General features: G+C 52.1%; 6 protein-coding genes across 6 annotated transcripts; 4 read left to right on the top strand and 2 right to left on the bottom strand.

Annotated features, from left to right (window-relative positions):
• Positions 1-1,069: 1,069 nt before the first annotated feature.
• ALTATR162_LOCUS10535 (uncharacterized protein) lies at positions 1,070-1,405 on the top strand (the record flags this gene model as incomplete). Its single annotated transcript, XM_043318171.1, has 1 exon — positions 1,070-1,405. One exon carries the CDS (start codon positions 1,070-1,072, stop codon positions 1,403-1,405), a length of 336 nt encoding a protein of 111 aa, XP_043174106.1.
• A 2,320-nt stretch (positions 1,406-3,725) lies between these two features.
• On the bottom strand, positions 3,726-6,304 carry ALTATR162_LOCUS10534 (uncharacterized protein; the record flags this gene model as incomplete). The annotated part of the gene is made up of 5 exons (XM_043318170.1): positions 3,726-5,645; positions 5,690-6,013; positions 6,063-6,123; positions 6,183-6,250; positions 6,302-6,304. The coding sequence occupies 5 exons, from the start codon at positions 6,302-6,304 to the stop codon at positions 3,726-3,728; spliced, it is 2,376 nt and encodes a 791-aa protein (XP_043174105.1).
• A 3,455-nt stretch (positions 6,305-9,759) lies between these two features.
• Positions 9,760-11,771, top strand: ALTATR162_LOCUS10533 (uncharacterized protein; the record flags this gene model as incomplete). Its single annotated transcript, XM_043318169.1, has 2 exons — positions 9,760-9,835; positions 9,907-11,771. The coding sequence occupies 2 exons, from the start codon at positions 9,760-9,762 to the stop codon at positions 11,769-11,771; spliced, it is 1,941 nt and encodes a 646-aa protein (XP_043174104.1).
• An 876-nt stretch (positions 11,772-12,647) lies between these two features.
• ALTATR162_LOCUS10532 (uncharacterized protein) lies at positions 12,648-13,799 on the top strand (the record flags this gene model as incomplete). Its single annotated transcript, XM_043318168.1, has 1 exon — positions 12,648-13,799. One exon carries the CDS (start codon positions 12,648-12,650, stop codon positions 13,797-13,799), a length of 1,152 nt encoding a protein of 383 aa, XP_043174103.1.
• A 571-nt stretch (positions 13,800-14,370) lies between these two features.
• ALTATR162_LOCUS10531 (uncharacterized protein) lies at positions 14,371-16,695 on the top strand (the record flags this gene model as incomplete). Its single annotated transcript, XM_043318167.1, has 5 exons — positions 14,371-14,460; positions 14,509-14,828; positions 15,134-16,318; positions 16,554-16,559; positions 16,620-16,695. The coding sequence occupies 5 exons, from the start codon at positions 14,371-14,373 to the stop codon at positions 16,693-16,695; spliced, it is 1,677 nt and encodes a 558-aa protein (XP_043174102.1).
• A 588-nt stretch (positions 16,696-17,283) lies between these two features.
• Positions 17,284-19,159, bottom strand: ALTATR162_LOCUS10530 (uncharacterized protein; the record flags this gene model as incomplete). Its single annotated transcript, XM_043318166.1, has 2 exons — positions 17,284-18,764; positions 18,814-19,159. The coding sequence occupies 2 exons, from the start codon at positions 19,157-19,159 to the stop codon at positions 17,284-17,286; spliced, it is 1,827 nt and encodes a 608-aa protein (XP_043174101.1).
• Between the last annotated feature and the right edge of the window lie 68 nt (positions 19,160-19,227).

Here is a 19,227-nt window from a genome sequence, read left to right as displayed (position 1 = left end):
CCGCGGCAACTTTTGGCGCGAAGCCACGTGTGGCGCTAGCTTAATCAGCCAGTTGGCTAGGCAAAATCTTACTATATTCTGCTGCTCCGATACCCCCGCACAGACGTTGCGACCAATGGTCAACCACGTCGAATAGCTTTCGTTAAGTCCATACCACGCTAACATTTACGGTGTAGGTGACGCGATGCTGACAATTTCCGCAAAAGAGACCTCATCCTACATGCATGTCAGGTTCACAGCCTAACAAACACAATTTGTGAGCCGAGAACCTAGATCCGGTATCCTCTGCTCGCTCATATCTCCATAGGTGGCTCGCCTACATGCGAGCCGCTGCAATGTTTGCCGATGCCTCAGTCTTGAGTCCTCTGCTAGCTTTCCTCGTGAGCGTTGTTACTCAGTCGAATGATCTGTTCGCTGTAAATAGGTGGCGCATCATTATGCTGAGGTTAAACAAACGCAATTTTCGCCAAGCCTCTGTTTTCTATTGAAGCTATTCAGACCCAGATGGGGTAATCTCAACACCAGCTCTCCACTCTGACGCCCTCTTTCAGCAGTATAGCAATCCCTTGTCGAATTTCTAAGGGAAATGCATGTGCTTTGTATTCCAGGCCTTTCGCCGTCCGGTACCGGAAGCTACAAATCTCCTGGAAGCAAGATATCCGTAAACTACGGAGCCTTTGATGGTCTGGAAGAGCTCGTTTGCGCCGAAAGACCTTGGTATTTGGCTTGACTAACTTCTAAGCAGAGTGATCCCTTCGAAGGCCTCGCATTCATCTGGATAGGCACTCCGCTATTGGATGATAACCCGCTATTCCTTCACTTCACAAGTCTATTGAGCAACAAAGTGGTCTATTCATGCGCTTAACAATCATTAGAGAAGCATAACGCCTCCAATAGATACCTTCATGTGTCCTTGTCTCTTTCATGGTTAAGTACAGCTCTTCCACAGCCCCAATATCTCTCGTCACCGACTACAACTTCAACGACCGCTATCAGTTACTTGGTCAATAGTCGATCCGCCCCCGACCTACACTATTCATTACTATCCAAAACCGTTTAATTCGACATCATGAGAATCAACGCCGTCATCGCCTCCGTCATCCTAGCTGTCACCGTCTCCGGTGCCGCCCTGCCAGTACCTGCTGCCGCAGCTGCTCCCGCCGCTATCGACAAGCGTGAGGCTGAGGCTGAGGCTGAGGCTGGATGGAACCTCCCTGGACGCCCTTACGGTTTACCTATCGGCAAGCGTGCGGCCGACGCTGAAGCTGGGTGGAAACTCCCGAAACGCCCTTTTGGTCTACCTATCGGCAAGCGTGAAGCCGACGCCGAAGCTGGGTGGAAACACGCGAAACGCCCTTTTGGTCTACCTATCGGCAAGCGTGACGCTGACGCGACCGAGGAGTAAACCTCTCCAGCATCAATGTCCCCTTCGACATCTATACCGGACTACGACGACGACCGGTTCTATCTCATCTATCATTATTTCAATTCGGAACACTTGACGCACAGTCGATTAATCGCAAGCCATATATACGCCATTTCTTACACTTGCGATTTGGTCATCAACTATTACGCGACGAGCCTTGTACAATTTTATCTCAAAAGCTCTACATAATGTTGTTTCTAATACAGGAATGCCCCAGTATTGGGATACAGACAGAGCGTGACCGGTTTCTCATCTTGTGGACTACATTCACTGTATTGAAGGATGTGTACCCACGGTGGGAGGACAGCTGGTCTATTTTCTTATTCTTAATGCATGTAATTGATCAGACATCATAACCTTGCTCGAACGTCTCGTTAGTTTTATCAATTTAATCCTGTTTCTACTTGGGCCATATCATATTTTGCTGTCGTAATCCTTCCGCTACCGCTATCATAAATTGTATTTCGTATGCACTTCATCGCACCTAGCGTACTTGTCATGAACTCATACACTGGCACTTTCCAGTCCAATCTCGAATGTTACCCTCAATGAAATGGCTGCGGCGTTCAGTTCCGGCTCCTGTGCCCTTACGATCTCATCTTCATTTACCCATCACATGTGCTCATCTCAGATATAGCCAGTAAACGCTATCATCATCACGACATTGACCCATATCCATGGTCCATCACTTTGCACTCATGTCACGACGCACGAGCGATTTTGACAGCTGTCAGTGCGACCTTGCCTTGTAACAAGCATCGCATCGCCTATTCGAAAAAGTGTTATCATGCAGGTAGCCGATGTCATTCACATATTGGTGTTCACGTTAACGCCCCGAGAGAGAGGATCCAAGATCAGGATACTGGACCGCGGCCACGGACTTGTGTGATGATAGTGGATAAGACCGGGTTTGTGCTATCAAACCTCTAGATCAGGATACGAATGGGAGACTGTGCGACACGAATTAGACGTCTAATTTGCTGACAGACGATTAGAAAGCGATGTAATCTCGGATGAGAAGCAGATGCCGAAGAACAGCTTAAATGAGTCTATGACTCCAGTTGTGGTCTTCAATAGCTTCATACGGCTTTCGACAAGTTGATGTATAGCTTACTTAGGTATTGCTTAGTAGTAATTTTTAATGGTACCACAGAAAGTCACACGAACAGATCCTAGGAGCCCCAAAATTAGTATACCTCCAGGTCGCTATACCAGCAGTCTGCCATGCCTTCGACAGCAATTTGTCACTCAAGGAATATCGTAATGTTAAACATTTGTCATTTTCTCCTGCCCAACCATTCCTCCGGTAAACTAGCCATCGAAGGCATTCAACAGGACACCTTCTGAGCGAATACCCTTGGATTCCATTATCGCGGGTCTCGCTTAGCATATTACATATCAGGTGTCGTTTCAAATGCAGGTGATAGCTGTTCATGCGGGAAATGATGCGAACGGACGAAGCGAGATGTGTGTTTTGGGTGTTAAGATGTGTTTTAGTAGCAAAATGATTTGGGTTAAGAAACTACGATAATAGAGAATAATTAATGGTCTTTTGTGGGTATGTTGTTAACATTTGTGGTTGACGTGTTTAGGGGCGATGTTGTTTCGTGATGGGGCTGCGTCGGCCGGGAGTGTACAACGCACACCGCCGGCCGGCCCCCGAGAGCAATGTCGGAGACCGAGTGTTTCGAACAGAGTGACGAGCACGAATATTCCAGAGAGCGGTGATGAGCTGGTAGCTATACGTGGACACATCAGGATCGTGGACAGAGAAGGACGTTGTTCTATGACGTTCATCGTATTCATGGATAGTACCTATGTTTTCCTCCACCTTTCCGTCCCACTCCTGAATCCATCTCACTCCATCTCAACGTAACGACAGCTTTTGATTAAAAACAAAATACCACCCTAGTCAATGAGTGATTGTTCCAAGACCTCGACGCTCGAGCACATAACCAATACAAACCCAAAACATTACCATGTTCAAGCCAAAATAACCAGTAGTGTTCCATGACCTTGCGGTCCCGCTCAGCGTTCAAGTCTTTAGATGTATGTAGTAGCAAAAGTAAATATATGCTGCCTTCAAGGATTGAGAGTAGGCATGAAGAACAGTAACATGCGGTGCGAAATAAGATAGCAACAACGGAAAGGGTATAATAGCGGGTCATGATCGGACTGAGGAAGAGGAGATTGCACAAACCAAAAAGGACAGAAACACACGCTCGCTTGCTAGACAAGAAAAACAGAAGAAAAATTACTGGTCAAGGAAAAAAAGATGATGGGCACGCTGGTGTAGCGATCACATGTTGGCACCGTTGACGTTGACTTCGTAGCCGTCGCTCTTAGCCTTCAAGGCTTTGGCCAACATGAGCTCGCGCATCCAGTCGATCCTCTGGTCTTTGGTGGTTACAGCAAAGTGTTGCACCTTGCCATTCGGCATGACCTTCTTGACATCGCCCTTACCAGGTGCGGCAGGCACAAGCTGAAACTCGAAAGCGGGGGTGGAAGCGGAAGACTTCTCCTTGTGGTGACCTGAAGAGAGTTTCAGGGCCTTGAACTTGGCAGAGAGCTTGTTGGAAGCGAGCGATGAGCATGCTACGGCATAATCGTCCACGTCGATTGTCTGCAGGGCGGAGGAGGAGGGTAGCTCATTGGGATGCATAGCTAGCATTGTGCCCTGGAGGCGGAAATGGTGGTCTTGCCATTCGTGACGCAGGAGCTTGGTACGTCGCTTCTTCATCCAGCCGTGGTGGTTCACACCCTTGTACACGAAGCCTCCCTTGGGCAAAGGCGCAATAGTGTCACCAGCTTCGCTGTCGAATGGCTTGGTAGCTTTGAGCGGCGACGAGCTAGCGCTGTCACTAGTACTGACGGAGTCGTCGAAAATGGTCTCACGTAGGGTGTCGTCGTCCGAGTGGGCCGTTGGGCTGAACACGCGGTCTTCAGCAAGCGCTGGCATGGGCAACGAGGGACGTCGCCAGTCATGGCGCGATCCAACCCTTTGGATTTGGGGTTGGTATTGCATGTTCGGAGGCACAGACTGGCTCGTGTCGCGGCTAAGTGGTTCTTGTTGCACAGCAGTCACAGGGACGTCCATCTCGGAGAACGGCGTACCAAACCGGTAGACGCCACCTGGTGACGCTGTCCTACATGGCGAGAAGGCGGTATCGGGTGCGAGGTACTGGTGTGCTGGGATTGCACTGTGTGAGTTACCAGCAGGCTGGGCGGACATTGAACGTGCTGGCGGAATTGTCAATTTGGGGAGACTCTTGAGGTTCGAGTGGGGAGCTGGCATAAACTCCGGGGGATGCAGAGCTGGAGTTGAGGGTGTCTGACTGAAAGGATCGAAAGACTTGGTGGTATGCGCTGACGTAGATGCGGAAAAGGCTGAAACCTGCGGGTAGTGCGGTTGCTGTGGTATCACCAAGAAAGGGCGAGGTGGGTATGATTCTGTAGGCGGTGTTGGGGGAGCTTCGATTGGAGTAGCGCTGACAAAGGGCTGCTGCTGACCCTGTAGGGTAAGGAACTGTCGCACGTTGTCTTGCGGGTCGCGTTGCTCAAACTTTTGTAGGTCCTGGAGAGTAAAGTCGGGTAGCTGGCCAGGCCCCAGCACGTCGGATGATGCTACCACGGATGGTACCACGACGGAGGGAGTAGCTTCTGAGTTCGGCCGGTGAACATTCTCGACAACATGAGATGCTGTCTGGGGGTTGCCTGGGTCACCAGCGATGAAGATATGACCACCCTTCTCGGGCGAAATCGGAAAGCCGTGTTCCATTTGAAGTCTGGCAAGCTGCCGTTGTTGCTTCCTCCATTTGGCGCATCGTTCGCCCTTTGCGCATACGTGTGGCTTGGGTAGCAGTTGTTCGATGGCTACGATCGAGACCGAATGCGCAGGAGTAATGACATCGTCTGTCAAGTGACGCCCTCGCGACTTGTCGCGTTTACTGGCTTTTCGGCCCTTGCTCTTAGACCTGTTCCTTGCCTCTGTACATGGCCGTTCGATGTCCTCGAATGGAGTCGGGATAGCTGCTGGAGCAGTTGGCGACATCAGGCCGTCCGCGGTGCGCAGGGAGTCGATCTGGTTCCACAATTGATGCCTCTTGCCGAAGGACTGAATTTCCAATTCTTTCAAATCATCGAACTGTAGATCTAGCAAAACGGCACCCGAGATATCGTGCTGAATAAACTTGTCGATTACGTCGTCTTCAAATCCGTTCTGATACATCCAGGTAGCAACGTCTTTGGAAGTCAGGCGCGCACTTCGGCATTGTCCAAGTGGGCAACGGCTAGAGCGATGTTGTTGTACTCTCTTTGAGGAACGATCGTTTCTGGAGTGGCTTCTCGGAATGAGGTCGGATGACGGAGTGGAGTTTCTTTTGGCAGTAAAGGCGACATTTGCATTACTTGGCCTTCGTCGTAAAGAAAGTCGCCGGATGATACTGAAGCACGGAAGAGGTGTGGCCCTTTGGGACCTTCTACTGACTTTCGCTCCTGCCAGTAGGTGAATTGTGGTCGTACTTCTTCCCCAGGGGTCTGTACTTCCTCGAAGGTTGATATGGTTGTTTGACTTCGCCTGTTGTCGCTCTTTGGAAGGGTCAGTGTCGCATATGCTGTTAGGCCAAAGAATACATACAGAAGAGCCGCTGAATTCCTCAAATTCGCTAGAATCATCTTCGATATCTGTATATGCGACACTGATATGAGAAAGCGGACGCTCTAGCGATGACCGGACCGTTAGAGCACTGGAAAGAACGACTGCGCCTTTCCTCGTTCGAACATCTCCACGCCCGGCTCCAGCGGGGTGATGGGTGTCATGGCCTGCTGATAGAGACGTTAGAATCGCGCATCGAGAGAGAAGAGAACATAGCTTACCATGATCACGGGTTTGCAGCGTACACGCTCTGTAGTAGGGAATATGGTTGTTCGGGAGACTGCTAACAACTATTCCGAGCGAATGTCGCGAGCATGGCACACACACGGTAACAGCACAACGATCGAAAACGGAGAAAGGGACCCTTCGGGTGGAGAGCGCTTGAAAGTCTTTTGTAGAGGTTGCTTGGGCGCCGTTGACGGTGGGGTGTGTGGTTCGACAATATCACACTGGAGCTGCTGCACGAGACAGCGCATGCCTGCTTAAGCCGGCCACTGAGGCATTCGACTCGATGAGAGACACCGCTCTTCGGCCAATGTGAATCCGGGCCTTTCCCGCCCGCATGCTGGTCGAGGTTTAGGCTGGCGCTTAGACTCGAGCGTTGAGAGGGCGAGAGACGGCCCCCATTCGCTGCAGCGCAGATTGGCTCGCAGGCTAATTCTGCTCGATGAGGACACTTAAATGCCATTAATATCCCACGTCGCGGGCTAGACGCATGAAAATGCCAGGGTCGCCGGGGATCCACTCAGGATCAGGGTCGACGGCAGCGGATCGTGTCGCCGCTTGTCGAGGGCAGATGCGACGAAGATCTGAGTTGGCCATGCCGTGCACGCTTGCTGTTGGTCGCTTCGTTGTTCCTGCGCAGCCCCAAAGTACGTACCTCGGAAGTAGTTTCATCCAGTCGCATCACCACCGCCACTGTGGCCACGGTCAAGTGACATTGCAAATGACCTTTAATGACTTGTTGATCTTGCTGCGCTGTGTCGGTGAAGCTTCGGTTCGGAGCGTTCCAGGGCTGTGGCTGGTTGAGGTCGCTAGCCGGCAGCCTCGTCAGTGATATGCAGTAAGCGATATTGGCACAAACATATCACATGCGGATGCGTTCCGTGCTTGACGGCTGCGTGCAGCTGTACAAGCCACCGACGACTCGAGCACGCCGGACCTTGTCGTCATCGCTGCAATCGCGGATCCGAGCACCTTTCCTGCTTGCCGGACTTACCTCGATGTCTTTTGCTTTGTCGTGCGACCTGGCAGGCTGGCACAAAACCCGATAGCGGTCACAATCTTGACTCATCTCACAAGCGTCCCACCGGCTACCTGCTACCGTTGTGATGCCATGGCAGGCCGCTGCTCCGACCGTTGCATACTATCACCTAGCCCACCGACGGCTCGTTCTCGTGACGGCTTGCCATGGGATCCTCATCAACATGTCGACCAACGGTCGCCCAGAAAGCTTCCACACCACGAGCCCGTGACTGAATAGTCCTGCGACCTGCCGCATATTTTGTCTCTTATATTCCGCTACCACAATGGTCTCGCTGAAGCGTGGTTGTGGAGGGCGAATCAGCTTGCGAAGACGGCTTCCAACGACCGGACTACCAGACCGCAAGTTGTGCGAGCATGGTTCCGAGCAACTTCAACGAACCGCGCCATGCAGAACAGAATTTCCGTCTCTTATGCTATACGCTGCATAGTTCGTGAAAATCCAGCGGGACGGCTAACGATCCACATTTACATGCATTACGAAGAGTCACACTGCTCTGGTGAGCTTCTGGCTTTGAAAGTTCTGTTTATGGCCTTCAACACCTGTCTAGTTTCTCATTTACTACTATCCTAAGTGGTGCCGAGGAACTGAGCGAAGAGGCTGTTGAGTCGTCTTCATTGGCCGGACCCTCCATCTCAATCTATCTCGCTTCATCCATCACCTTAAGAATCCAACAGGATGCATAGAAGGCACCATCATTTCCCAAATACCGGGGAAGAATAGCGGGTTGTAGCGGGAAACATGGCCATGAGCATGAATCCGCATTGTCAGGTGAGCAATCCTGCGTATGCCCAACCGTCCGAGGAGGTACCTAGTCACTCGAGGGTAATTCGTGGACTACCAAGTATTGATTGTAATTGTCGGTAACCAATCGCACGGTTAGCAAGCGGTATCACATCCCGAAAGGGTCTCGCTTCACCTGTCTTGCAGGCATGATGTAGGCTCACTAATTATGGGCATTTGCTGGACGATGAAAGAATAATTAAGGGCCTATGTTTAGCACCGGCCCTTCCCTGTCTCCCACCGAGCTCTCCTAGCCGGTTGCCTGCCCCGCAGTGTAAGCTAGGACGATGGGAACTGCTATTGGATACACAATTCTGCTAGCAAAAGCTTGTCCTGCAAATTCCAACCCCATCGACATGCACAAGCGACTTGCTTTGCGTGGGAGCGCACGATGACTGGATGCCACAACCTGTCGTGCTATGCCAACTCGCCGCATTACTCGAGGGCTCACCCACTCGACTTACCTCCTCCCGCATAGCTCGGGAAAACACCATCAACCGACCTGCCGTGTTTGGTCGACAATGCGGCCTACGTTTTCGTTCGCCTAGCTACGAGCTGGTCAAGTCCCGCTGTGGAAATGATCACGACAGCGTGGACGCGAATTGGGCCGCCTCGAGTTTACGTGATTCCGTCCTCAATGCCCGAACGTTCTGGCTCAACGTGGCACAAGCGAATAGATTTTGAGCAACTGCCCCATCTCTTGGTACTACGAGTCACTGTACATTTCTTGGTGTCGACACGAGGGCAGGTACCGATACACTACGTACATGAGGCTTGCAGATGTTATGCTATCATCTACGTACGGACTTGGCACACTGCAGTCCGGATCTGCACATCTGCACAAGGCCACCAGTAACGTCCGGGCCGGCCACTTATCGCAGCCGCTGCATGTACTTCCTAGGCCACTCTTGGACACAACTCGATAGTGCCCCGCAAGGAGGTTGGGTCAAGAGGGGGATCAAGGCCCACGGCCCCAGTCAGCGAAAACTCTCAAGTCGACATGGTAATATGCTTCCAGTACTAAATGGGTCATTTAACTTGCTAAAGTCGTTGCGGGGACCAGTAAGCCGATCGATAGCCGTGGAGATATACGCGCTAAGCACTGCTGTTGGCTCTAGCGCGGCGGGTAAGAGTGCCCCAAAATAGCAAGGAGCACAGAATGACCCCAAATGTCGACATCAGGCTGCACGCCAGAAACTAGCCGTCCAATCAATATGCTGTGTCGCCATGCTGCATGGCGTTCGCATCTCCCTCCCGTTGGACGACCACCTGGTCAGATAGCAGGGACTCCAAGAATAGATTCAGCAATATTTGTGAACAATCTGCCGTTCGTGGTAGATATAAGGTACTTGTCTCTCATTAATACATCTCCACGCAACAGGTAGACCGCATAATTTGGTTCCGCTCCTTCCTTCACATCAAGCCCGCTGGTCAGGCTTTGAATACCCATCTTTAATTACGAGCAGCCCGGTCGAGCCCTGCCATCCTGTCCCTTACGAATCGTCCCGTCGCGCGTTAGTCGTTATTGCCGCATTGTTTACTGGCTTTCCTCATATACCACAGCTCTGGGTACATCAAGCGTCCATGTCCTCCTCGTCCGCTCCCCCATCCGCTACCAAACAGTCCTCAACCATGGTAGGGACCACAAATGCTGCTAACGCAGCAAAACAACAAGCTGCCGCAAAAATGCACCGTCGTTCACGATCAGGTAAGGACCACCCTTTCTATGTGGATGCAGGGATCCCGCGCATGGACAATCGACTAACGGGAGCTCTGCAGGGTGCTTCACATGTCGCCTGCGACGGAAGAAGTGTGATGAAGGAAAACCCTCTTGCCGCGCATGCAAACACCTTGGTCTCAAGTGCGAATACAAGAGGCCAATGTGGTGGAGTAACAATGAACAAAGACGAACACAAAAAGAAGTCATCAAAAACATCATCAAGCGTACCAAGCTCAATGAGAAGACAGCACAGAGCGGCGCGATGGGCACCAACACACCACCAAGCCTATGCCATTCAATGCAAACTGCCGACACGTTCTCAGACGGCGTCAGCTGCACCCGGGCGCCCTCTGTCGACTCACAAAACTCGCTGGACTACAACTTCAACCCTACTGTTACACCCGACTTTTACAACTCGACAATGCCTCCGCCAATGTTTGCTCCCGCTTTTGCCCACCCCGGACATTATGTGCCCTACGACATTGACATCAAGACGGAAAGCCAAATGTTCATCAACGACATTCCAACCCGTCGCGATTCCACATTATCATCCTACAGTCACTACCAAACCCCACCAGCTGCCGGTAACATCTACCCAACTGATGACTGGATACAGAAAGACTACTTCGAGCGCCGCGAGTCCTACATCGAGGAGCCCCTCGAATTCCCCATCTTTGATTACACCACCTACGGTAATTTCAGCCCATCTCACCAACCGTCAATTCAAGTCGAAGACTGCGATCGACATCTTCTTAGCCATTTTCTCGAGAACATCATGCCCACAGCTTTCCCAGTTCTCGAGACCAATCAGCCAGGCGCAGCGCAGCGTGATGTCATCATACCCGCACTAGAATCCAACAAAGCATACCTGCACTGCTGCATGAGTATATCCGCGCTACACATGAAGACTACTCAGGGACTTGTGGGAGAGCAGATTGACCAGGACATCCAACGGCATCGCGGTGAAACAGTCCAGCAGCTTACCGCGGCGCTCTACAGCGACAGCCAGCATGGTCAGACTCTTGAGGCCGCGCTTGGCATGATCTTTTTCCAATGTTCAGTTGGCCGCTTCAACGACGGCCTGATGGATATCCCATGGCATGGTCATTTTGAAGCAGTCCAGAACCTCGTCCACAGGCTCGAGCTTCCTGCGCAGATGATTGCGATGAACGGACAAGCACATGCTCAGCCTCCATTCAACATGACACTGGCTTCTTGGATCGACATTCTCGGCGCTACCATGCTGGGTAGGACTCCTTCTTTCGCTGACACTTACCGTGAGAAGCTTATCGCTGACGCATCTTCTGGTCTCGCCGAACTCATGGGCTGTGAAGACCGCATCATGTATCTGATTTCGGAGATTGCTTGTCTCGAGGCGCTGAAGAACGAGAACATGGACGTTGTACAGCTCTGCGCACATATCAAGCTCCTCGGTGAGCAAATCAGCTTGACTGAGCCTCCCCAGGGATCGCTCAACAGCGCCTACAACTCTACCGGTGAAATTCTTCCCAGGCAACTTCGCCGCAACATGACCGCAGTGTACCGTTTAGCCGCCCGCATCTACTTGTGCAGCCTGGTGCCGGACTTCGACCGCACATCGCCCACCTTTGTCAACCTGGTTAGCGCTCTTTGCAAGGCTATGGAGTACATCCCTGCCGGTCCTGACGGATTCGACCGATCTCTTGTATGGCCACTCTTGGTCGCGGGCTCAATCTCAGTGCAGCAATCAGGATTCCGCAGCATGTTTGCGGAGCGCTCCGCCCTCTTGGGTGAGGCTGCAGACTTTGGCTCTTACGGAAGGGTCAAGAACCTCCTTGAAGAGGTATGGCGGGTCAACGACGACAACCTCGCGAAGGGCAACACACAGAGTGTCCACTGGCGGGACATGATGCGACAGAAGAACTGGGACTTTTTGCTCATCTAAAAAGCCTGGCTCTTCTGCTGGTATGCATCCTGGTCTGTTGTCTCTCTTCGCGAACTTACATTCTCTCTGCGTCTGATGCTCGCCATACCTCTTCTTGCGATGACACGAAAAGCGTTTTGCTTATTTCTTTGCATATATTTTCTTCACCACGATACCCATTTTTGTAATTCGGATACCATTGGCTCGATGGGAGCAAGGTAGCATTCATAGGGCGTAGTAGCATCAACCGGATGGCGTTGGAAGGGACCTTACGGCTGACGATATCACGGTAGAACTTGGGGCCTGCTTGCCCTGGTAGTTCAGACGTGGAAAGGGGCACAGAGAGTGCAAGGGAAGCTAGCGCAGCACCCAGGCGCCTAACATGTATAGTAGAGTTGGATGGGGTTCAAGTGTGAGCGCCCATAGATGGAGGAGGAGAAATGAAGCTGAAACAAGCGTATCGCTCAACATTGCTACGCCTCCTTTGTGCATATGTGAAGATGATTGGCTACCACAATTCGAAAGGGCATCCCGCATACCCAGGTGTGTGGCGCGACAGTCGCTCGTTTCTGTTTGCTGAAGAGATGCCTTTCTAAATTTAGCGAGGAACATGGGGCGGACTGCGAAGCTGCAAGTCGACGCGTACAGCAATAGAGGACCAGCACGACGACGTTTCCAGATCACCATCCAAGTCGGAAGAAGTTTGCGGTGGGTGCATGCATCTAGGCTTTGTGTCGACTGCATCGCGTCTCACGCTGTCGAATACGGGTCCGTACACGACTATCATTTTGCCGTCGCCGTTATTAACACCTAGACTCGTATTCCGCCCCCACCCATTTGTATAGACGTACCGTCCCGCCTGCATCGCGCTCTCAACGTCCGAACTCCACCTTCCCAATGGCGTCTCCGGCCACGATTCCCTTCACCTCAGTCGACACCACAACGCGGCAGCCAGCTAAGGATGAGGTCGAGTCGCCGAGCATCTCGAGCACAAATGCGCTTGCCCGCTACGAATACGAGGCGGGCCATGGCAATGCCACAACCGGTACCAAGATCCTGATGGTGGAGTGGGAGGACGACGACACAACGCGGGGAGTGCGGGGAGACTGGCACATATCGTGGGACGGCAGCACGCGTGTTCTGCCCGCCAACGATCAACCTGCCAACGACGTGAACCGCATGTACTTCCTGCTGCCCCCGGGAGTCGCGGTACCTACAAGTGTCACACTCACGCTACGACCACAGGACGCTAGTATATCGCCTGTGGTCTGGCATACCAACCCTCTGCCCGCTTTGTTTCCCCCTGAACTAGGAGCATCGGCGCGTGCAGCGGGGAAGAAGGGTGTTTTGCACACTATCTGGGCGAAGAAGAGGCTACAGGTCCTGCAAAAAGAGATTGAAGCCGAATCGCGTAACAACGTCGAAGGCGTTGGCCTGCTCATGGTGGTGCAGGAGAAGGAATGGATCGAATCAACTTTTGGTGTAAATGCCAAACCGGCGGGTCTCAGTATCTCGCTGGGAGAGCCCATGTTAGCCCCGATGAAGGGTCCAGCTAGCCCACGATCACCAGGCGGTGGACGGCTGATGGACAAGCTGGCAGGCCTGCGACTAGGTACGAGCGATAAAGACCTTACTCCCAGCAGCAGCACGCCAGGCTTTTCCAATCCTCTATCGCCCGAATCCTCGGATATTGCTATTAGTTCATTTTCCGTCTTCAAAGGAGCAAATCCTTCCGCACTTGCTGCAAAGCCTCCACAGCAACCACAGTCTCAGCCAGCAGCGCCGCCTCGCAAGGTCGCTGCCCAGGCCCCCCCGCAGTTCATCACAGAACAGCAAGGCGCTGGTATGATGGGTTCGCTGAACGCCCTATCTGGCCCTGCGCCTATCTTTCAATCACGGGGTGTATCTGGACCTGCAGACGAGGATGACAAGGACGACGGGCTATTCGCTCTACCTATAAGTCCGAGAAGTCCTGAAGTGGGAAAGAGTCCGTTTTCATTCGCGGCAAACGAGACGGCTCCTTTCTTGAAGGAGGAGAGTGCTGTTTAATAACGTGGTAGATGGATTCACGGGTGCTTCAGAGTGTGGTATGGGTGCACTGTGTTAGTCAAAGGGACAATGTGGCCCTGTTATGAACGTGATACCTAGGCGGCTTTCTTGCCTCTGCGAGAATTCATTGTAGTTGGAATCAACATGAGCGAGATTTACATCATCACAATTGCACTGATGCGACATGAATGCAGTGGGCTGGATGTATGCTGCGATTGTTTGAACACTATGCACGCGCACTCAACAGAACTTTTAGCTTGGGGCCACAAGTCCGAACTTGTCGAAGCATACAGTTACCAACTGTGCTTGCTGGTGGTTTTCAGTGATTTACAGGTGTAATTGTACATGTCGGCGGCAGACGATGTGAAGGTGGCTGCACGTGCTAGGCAAGCGTTACCAAGGCGCTAGAGTGCATCGCTGACGAAAGTTCCCGACGCGAACTCCGGCGCAACTTCCACGGTACGAGTCGCAAAGCTCTCAACACCTCCACCCGCGTGTCATCCTCCGTCGCATCCCGCCTTCCCTCAACCACAAGACACGCTACATTGATACAAACCTGACGCGCGACACAATGTTGGCCACGGGACGCGGCAGCATTGCCCAGATACATTACACTGGAGAAGAAGCTGCGGGTGAGATCAACAAGCTCCTCGGCGCAGTTGTGAGTACTACCCCACCTGATCGCGACACTCGTGCTGACCATGTACAGGTAGAGAATGAAGACGATTTCGAGAGATGGGAGGCGCTCGTCACTCGTGCCTCTGACCTCGAGGGCGGCGTCACCCGCAACTCCAGCCCATCCGCCATCGAACTCGTGCGCAACGTATACGACTGCTTCCTCACCAAGTTCCCGCTGTTCTTCGGATACTGGAAGAAGTATGCCGACCTCGAATTCTCTATTGGCGGCACCGAGACTGCGGAGATGGTTTATGAGCGCGGCGTCTCTTGCATTACACCCTCAGTAGACCTGTGGGCCAATTATTGTACCTTCAAGATGGACACGTCGCATGACAACGACATCATCCGAGAGTAAGTCTTGCCTTTCCTCCCCTTCCCCACCCCCTCCCGATTCGGAGGCTCAATCTCGCCGTAGCCTGCGGGAAGTCGTGCGCAGTCTGGCGCTGCGTTTTCAGAGTGATACAGTCTCGCTGCATACCGTTTGATGCACCTCCTCATTGCCCCGTTATAATATGCCCCACGAAAGAGCGATATGGTACACCAGAGGTCTAGAGTCGATGGCCTTGCCGCCCCGTTGTTGGCATGATAGGTTACTTTGCAGCATCACCCCTTCCTATCCCTCCCCATTGTTTTGTTTCGAAATACTGACCTAATAGTCTGTTCGAGCGCGGTGCCCACTTCGTTGGTCTCGACTTCCAGAGCCACCCATTCTGGGACAAGTACATCGAGTTCGAAGAGCGCATCGGAGAGCCAACCAATGTTTCCAAGATTTACAGCCGTGTTCTACACCTGCCCATCTATCAGTTCGCACGATACTACGAAAAGTTCTCCGTCCTACTTAACAACAGACCAGTCGATGAGTTGGTCGACTCCGATACCCTCAGCACGATGAAGAACGCGGTTCAGCTGGAGAACCAGGGACAGCCCGAGAAGCCAGTGCTTGAGGTGGAGCGACAACTGCGTACTAAAATTCACGAGTACTACTACGCTGAATACACCAAGACGCAGCAGGACGTGACGAACCGCTGGACCTTTGAACAAACAATCAAGAGGGCTTACTTCCACGTCACAGAGCTCGAAGATGCAGAGCTCGAGAACTGGCGCAAGTATCTCGAGTACGAAGAGAAGCAGGGCGACTTCGAGCGTACCTGCTTCCTGTATGAGCGCTGCCTTGTTGCTTGCGCGCTCTATGACGAGTTCTGGCTGCGATACGCCCGCTGGATGTTCTCGCAGGGCAAAGAGGAGAACGCGAGGATCATTTATATGAGGGCCAGTTGCATATTCGTACCCATCTCGGCTCCTGCGATACGCCTGAACTGGGCTCGCTTCGAAGAGAAGCTTGGTCGTATTTCCGTTGCTCGCGATATATACTTGGCCATGCTCGACGAGGCCCCCGAGCACACCGAGACCCTTGTTGCTCTGGCGGGTGTAGAGCGACGCCACGAAGGCAACGATGCTGCGGTCCGCCTCTTAGAGGAGCACATAGGCCGTTCAAATAACCACATCGGCGGCATACTAGCTGCTGAACAGGCACGCATACTCTGGCAATGCAAGGGCAGCGTCGATGAGGCTCGCCAAGTGTTCAAGGACAAGCACGAGCGATTCCCGGACTCGCGCGAGTTTTGGGTCAAATACCTTGAGTTTGAAGTCGCACAACCTTCGCCTGATCAGGAAGAGGCTCATACTCGGATAAAGGCTGTTCACGAGCTGATGCGCACCAAAGCACACTTCTCACCAGAAGTCGCAAAGGAACTCTCGCACTACTACATGGCTTACCTGATGGATCGTGGAGGCAAGGACGTAGCCGAGGAGTATATGCAGTTGGATAAGGATGTCAACGGGTATGTATCATCTGCTAAGAGCGACTCCTCCCAAATCCCTCCCCAGAAGAAACGAAAAGGCCAGCCTCACAATGCAGCAAACAAACGTCAGCGCAAATAGTTGTGCGTTAGGTCTCTTCAGCACAAGGCTGCGACGCGAGTTGCTAGTCGCATCATGACAGCGCTCTAGTGTTCATCATACCCCTTTTTGAACTTTTTAGTATTTACCATTCTTCTGCACCCACACGACCACTAGCAAAACGTAATACACCACACTTCTCGTTATCTTGTTGTGCTTGCTGACAGTGTGTGTTGGTTGCAGTGCAAAGCAGGTCGAAGACATTGCTGCAGCTCCTCTTGTTACGCCTTCAAAGCCTAGTCACCGAACCCGCTTCTAGGAGTGCGACAGTATCTTGGTATGAATCTCTCCAAATCTCCTTCGCATTGATTTACTGACCGTGATGCCCAGACGAGGTGTGCTTACCCCAAATTGCTTGAGCTTTCGCTTTGTTCGAATATTGCGCTCCAAAATAATGTCTGGTCAGCTACGCCATGAATGATATCGGTACAGAATGACCTGATGCGATGCGACATCGAAGCCAATACCTTTCTCAAGGGTATGTTTCAACTCTGGATAGGCCCGCGTGGTCCATGCTATCTCATAGGTAATGCATATTGCACCTTTTCCTTTGTTAGTTCTGTTCGCACTGTAAAACTTCTGGCGTTGTATTCCTTTTGACAAGATATTGGTGATATGAAAGGGAGATGCTCGTAAGAGACGTCGAGTTTGCTTGGGTAACGTCAAGCTGTCAGGCTGCTCATATCGAGTTGCATATGTACAAAAGATTATCAACGAGACATTAAAGATCATTCACGAATTTCATGCACAGTGAAGTTCTTATTCATGTGAACCATCTGTATTTGAGGTTATTTGTGAACCATTGGCATCGCCCAGTTAGCACGAGGAACTTACTCCTCACACATTTCTAAACGGCGAATCCACCACTGTTCTTCTGTCTAGGCTCACCAGCAGCTTCAAAGGTTCCGTTTGTCAAGCGTCTCAAACCCTGCGCCGTACTTGAACCAGGCGCAACCCAGGTAACATTGCTTCCCAGCTCCTTCAAGAAAGCCGTGGTTCCGTTATTAAACCCATACTCGAAGCTCACTTGCGCAGGCACCAACTGGTCATGAATTCTTGGCTCAGCCAGTGCCTCCGCCGTCGTCTTCTCCCCATCCAGAATATGTATCAAGTTCTGGATGGTAGCTGTGATGATGCGACTGCCGCCCGCAGCGCCAATAGCAACGTAGAAAGCATTGGCAATAGACGACGAATTGAGGTGTTCGACAATAACAGGGGAGATGGATGAGAGAGGACGTTTCCCAGGACGAACAAAGTTCGCAGGCGACGGGATATACCCAAAAGCATTCGTCGTGTTCGGGATGCTGAAATCGTTCATTTCATTGTTCATGATGACACCGGTTTCTGGCACGACGAGCTTGCTTCCGAAGAGCAGATTTACGGTTGTCGTTAGTGTGACGGCCATGCCGCTCTTGTCTGCCGTTACAATGTGGCTTGTTCCAGGGGTTTCGAGGGATTCGAGACCAGCAGGGTTGTAGTAGGACACGTCGAAGGTCTTTGTGTCGGAGATCTTGGAGCGAATCTCTTTAGCTGTGGCTTCGGAGATCATCTGCTCCTGATACGCGTCTATGCCGTCGAGGAAGAGGGGATCACCTAGTTCGGCGCGCATGCCGTAGGCAAATCTCATGCTTTCGTCCAGGCGGTGGGTGGTTAGGTTGATGTTTTCCGGGTTGCCAACCTCGGAGTAGCCTTCCATGATCTTGAGCGTTGCGAGGGCAACTTCACCGCCTGAAGGGGCGCTGCAGGCTGTGAGCTTGTAGTCGTGGTAGTTTATGGTGGATGGCTTGCGAATGGCAACGGTGTAGTTGGTAAGGTCATCAAGGGTCATGGTTCCGTTGGCGGCTTGGAGAGCCCGGATCGTGGCTTCTGCTATGGGGCCACTGTAGAATGCATCTGGACCGTCCTTGGCAATGGTCTCGAGTGTGTCAGCATAGCGCTTCCGCGTAATTGTCTCATTGAGCTTGAGAAGACGTCCTCTCGGCGCAAAATCAAGGGCAAACTCAACATCATCGACCAAGAAGTTGGAAGATGAGGTAGCGGAAGCCATATATTTGACGAGATCTTCGTTGACTCTCCAGCCATTTCTTGCGACCTTGACAGCTGGGGTGAGGACGGTGGCCCATGGCAAAACACCGTAGTTCTCGTGAAGATGTTGAAGACCTCGCAATTCACCAGGGACTCCGGAGGCAAGGCCACCATTGATACTGGCATCTGTGTTGTTCTTGTACATGTCTTCAAATGCAGCGGCTGGGGCCGTCTCACGGAAGTCAATGAACTCGTATGTGCCGTTTGGTGCTCGTACAAGCATGAAACCTCCTCCGCCAATACCTGTGGCTGTTAGTACCTAGGTAGGTCGGATTGCATATGTAATACTCACCAGAATGGTACATGCCGACAACGCCTACACATGCCACAGTACCGACCATGGCATCCGCAGCATTTCCACCCAGCTTCAATAACTCAATACCGATATGGCTGCAGATGTCACTCTCTGATGCGACAGCACCCAACTCTCCCTCTTTCAGAATGGGCTGCGAAGGGTAATCGGAAGACCATGATTCCCCGCTCTTGACCGGAGTACCCAGGACACTTTGCAGCGTCAAGAGACCCGTGAAGCACTTGACCAGCGATCCGCGCGTCATATTCGCAGCAGCACAGTATCGACGCAGAGAAGGAGGAAGAACAAGCTCACCAATGCTACGAGACGTGAACCATGGGGTCATCGTGCAGGTTATATACTAGCCGAAGTGGGCTTGGTGGATCTAGTGTTGTGACCGTACCTGATGATAGC

The sequence above is a fragment of the Alternaria atra genome (genome assembly GCF_907166805.1).
Source record: "Alternaria atra isolate CS162 genome assembly, contig: 34, whole genome shotgun sequence".
NCBI lineage: Eukaryota > Fungi > Ascomycota > Dothideomycetes > Pleosporales > Pleosporaceae > Alternaria > Alternaria atra.
The sequence above is the reverse complement of the archived record's forward strand: the minus strand, read 5'-3'. Positions and strand labels throughout refer to the sequence as shown.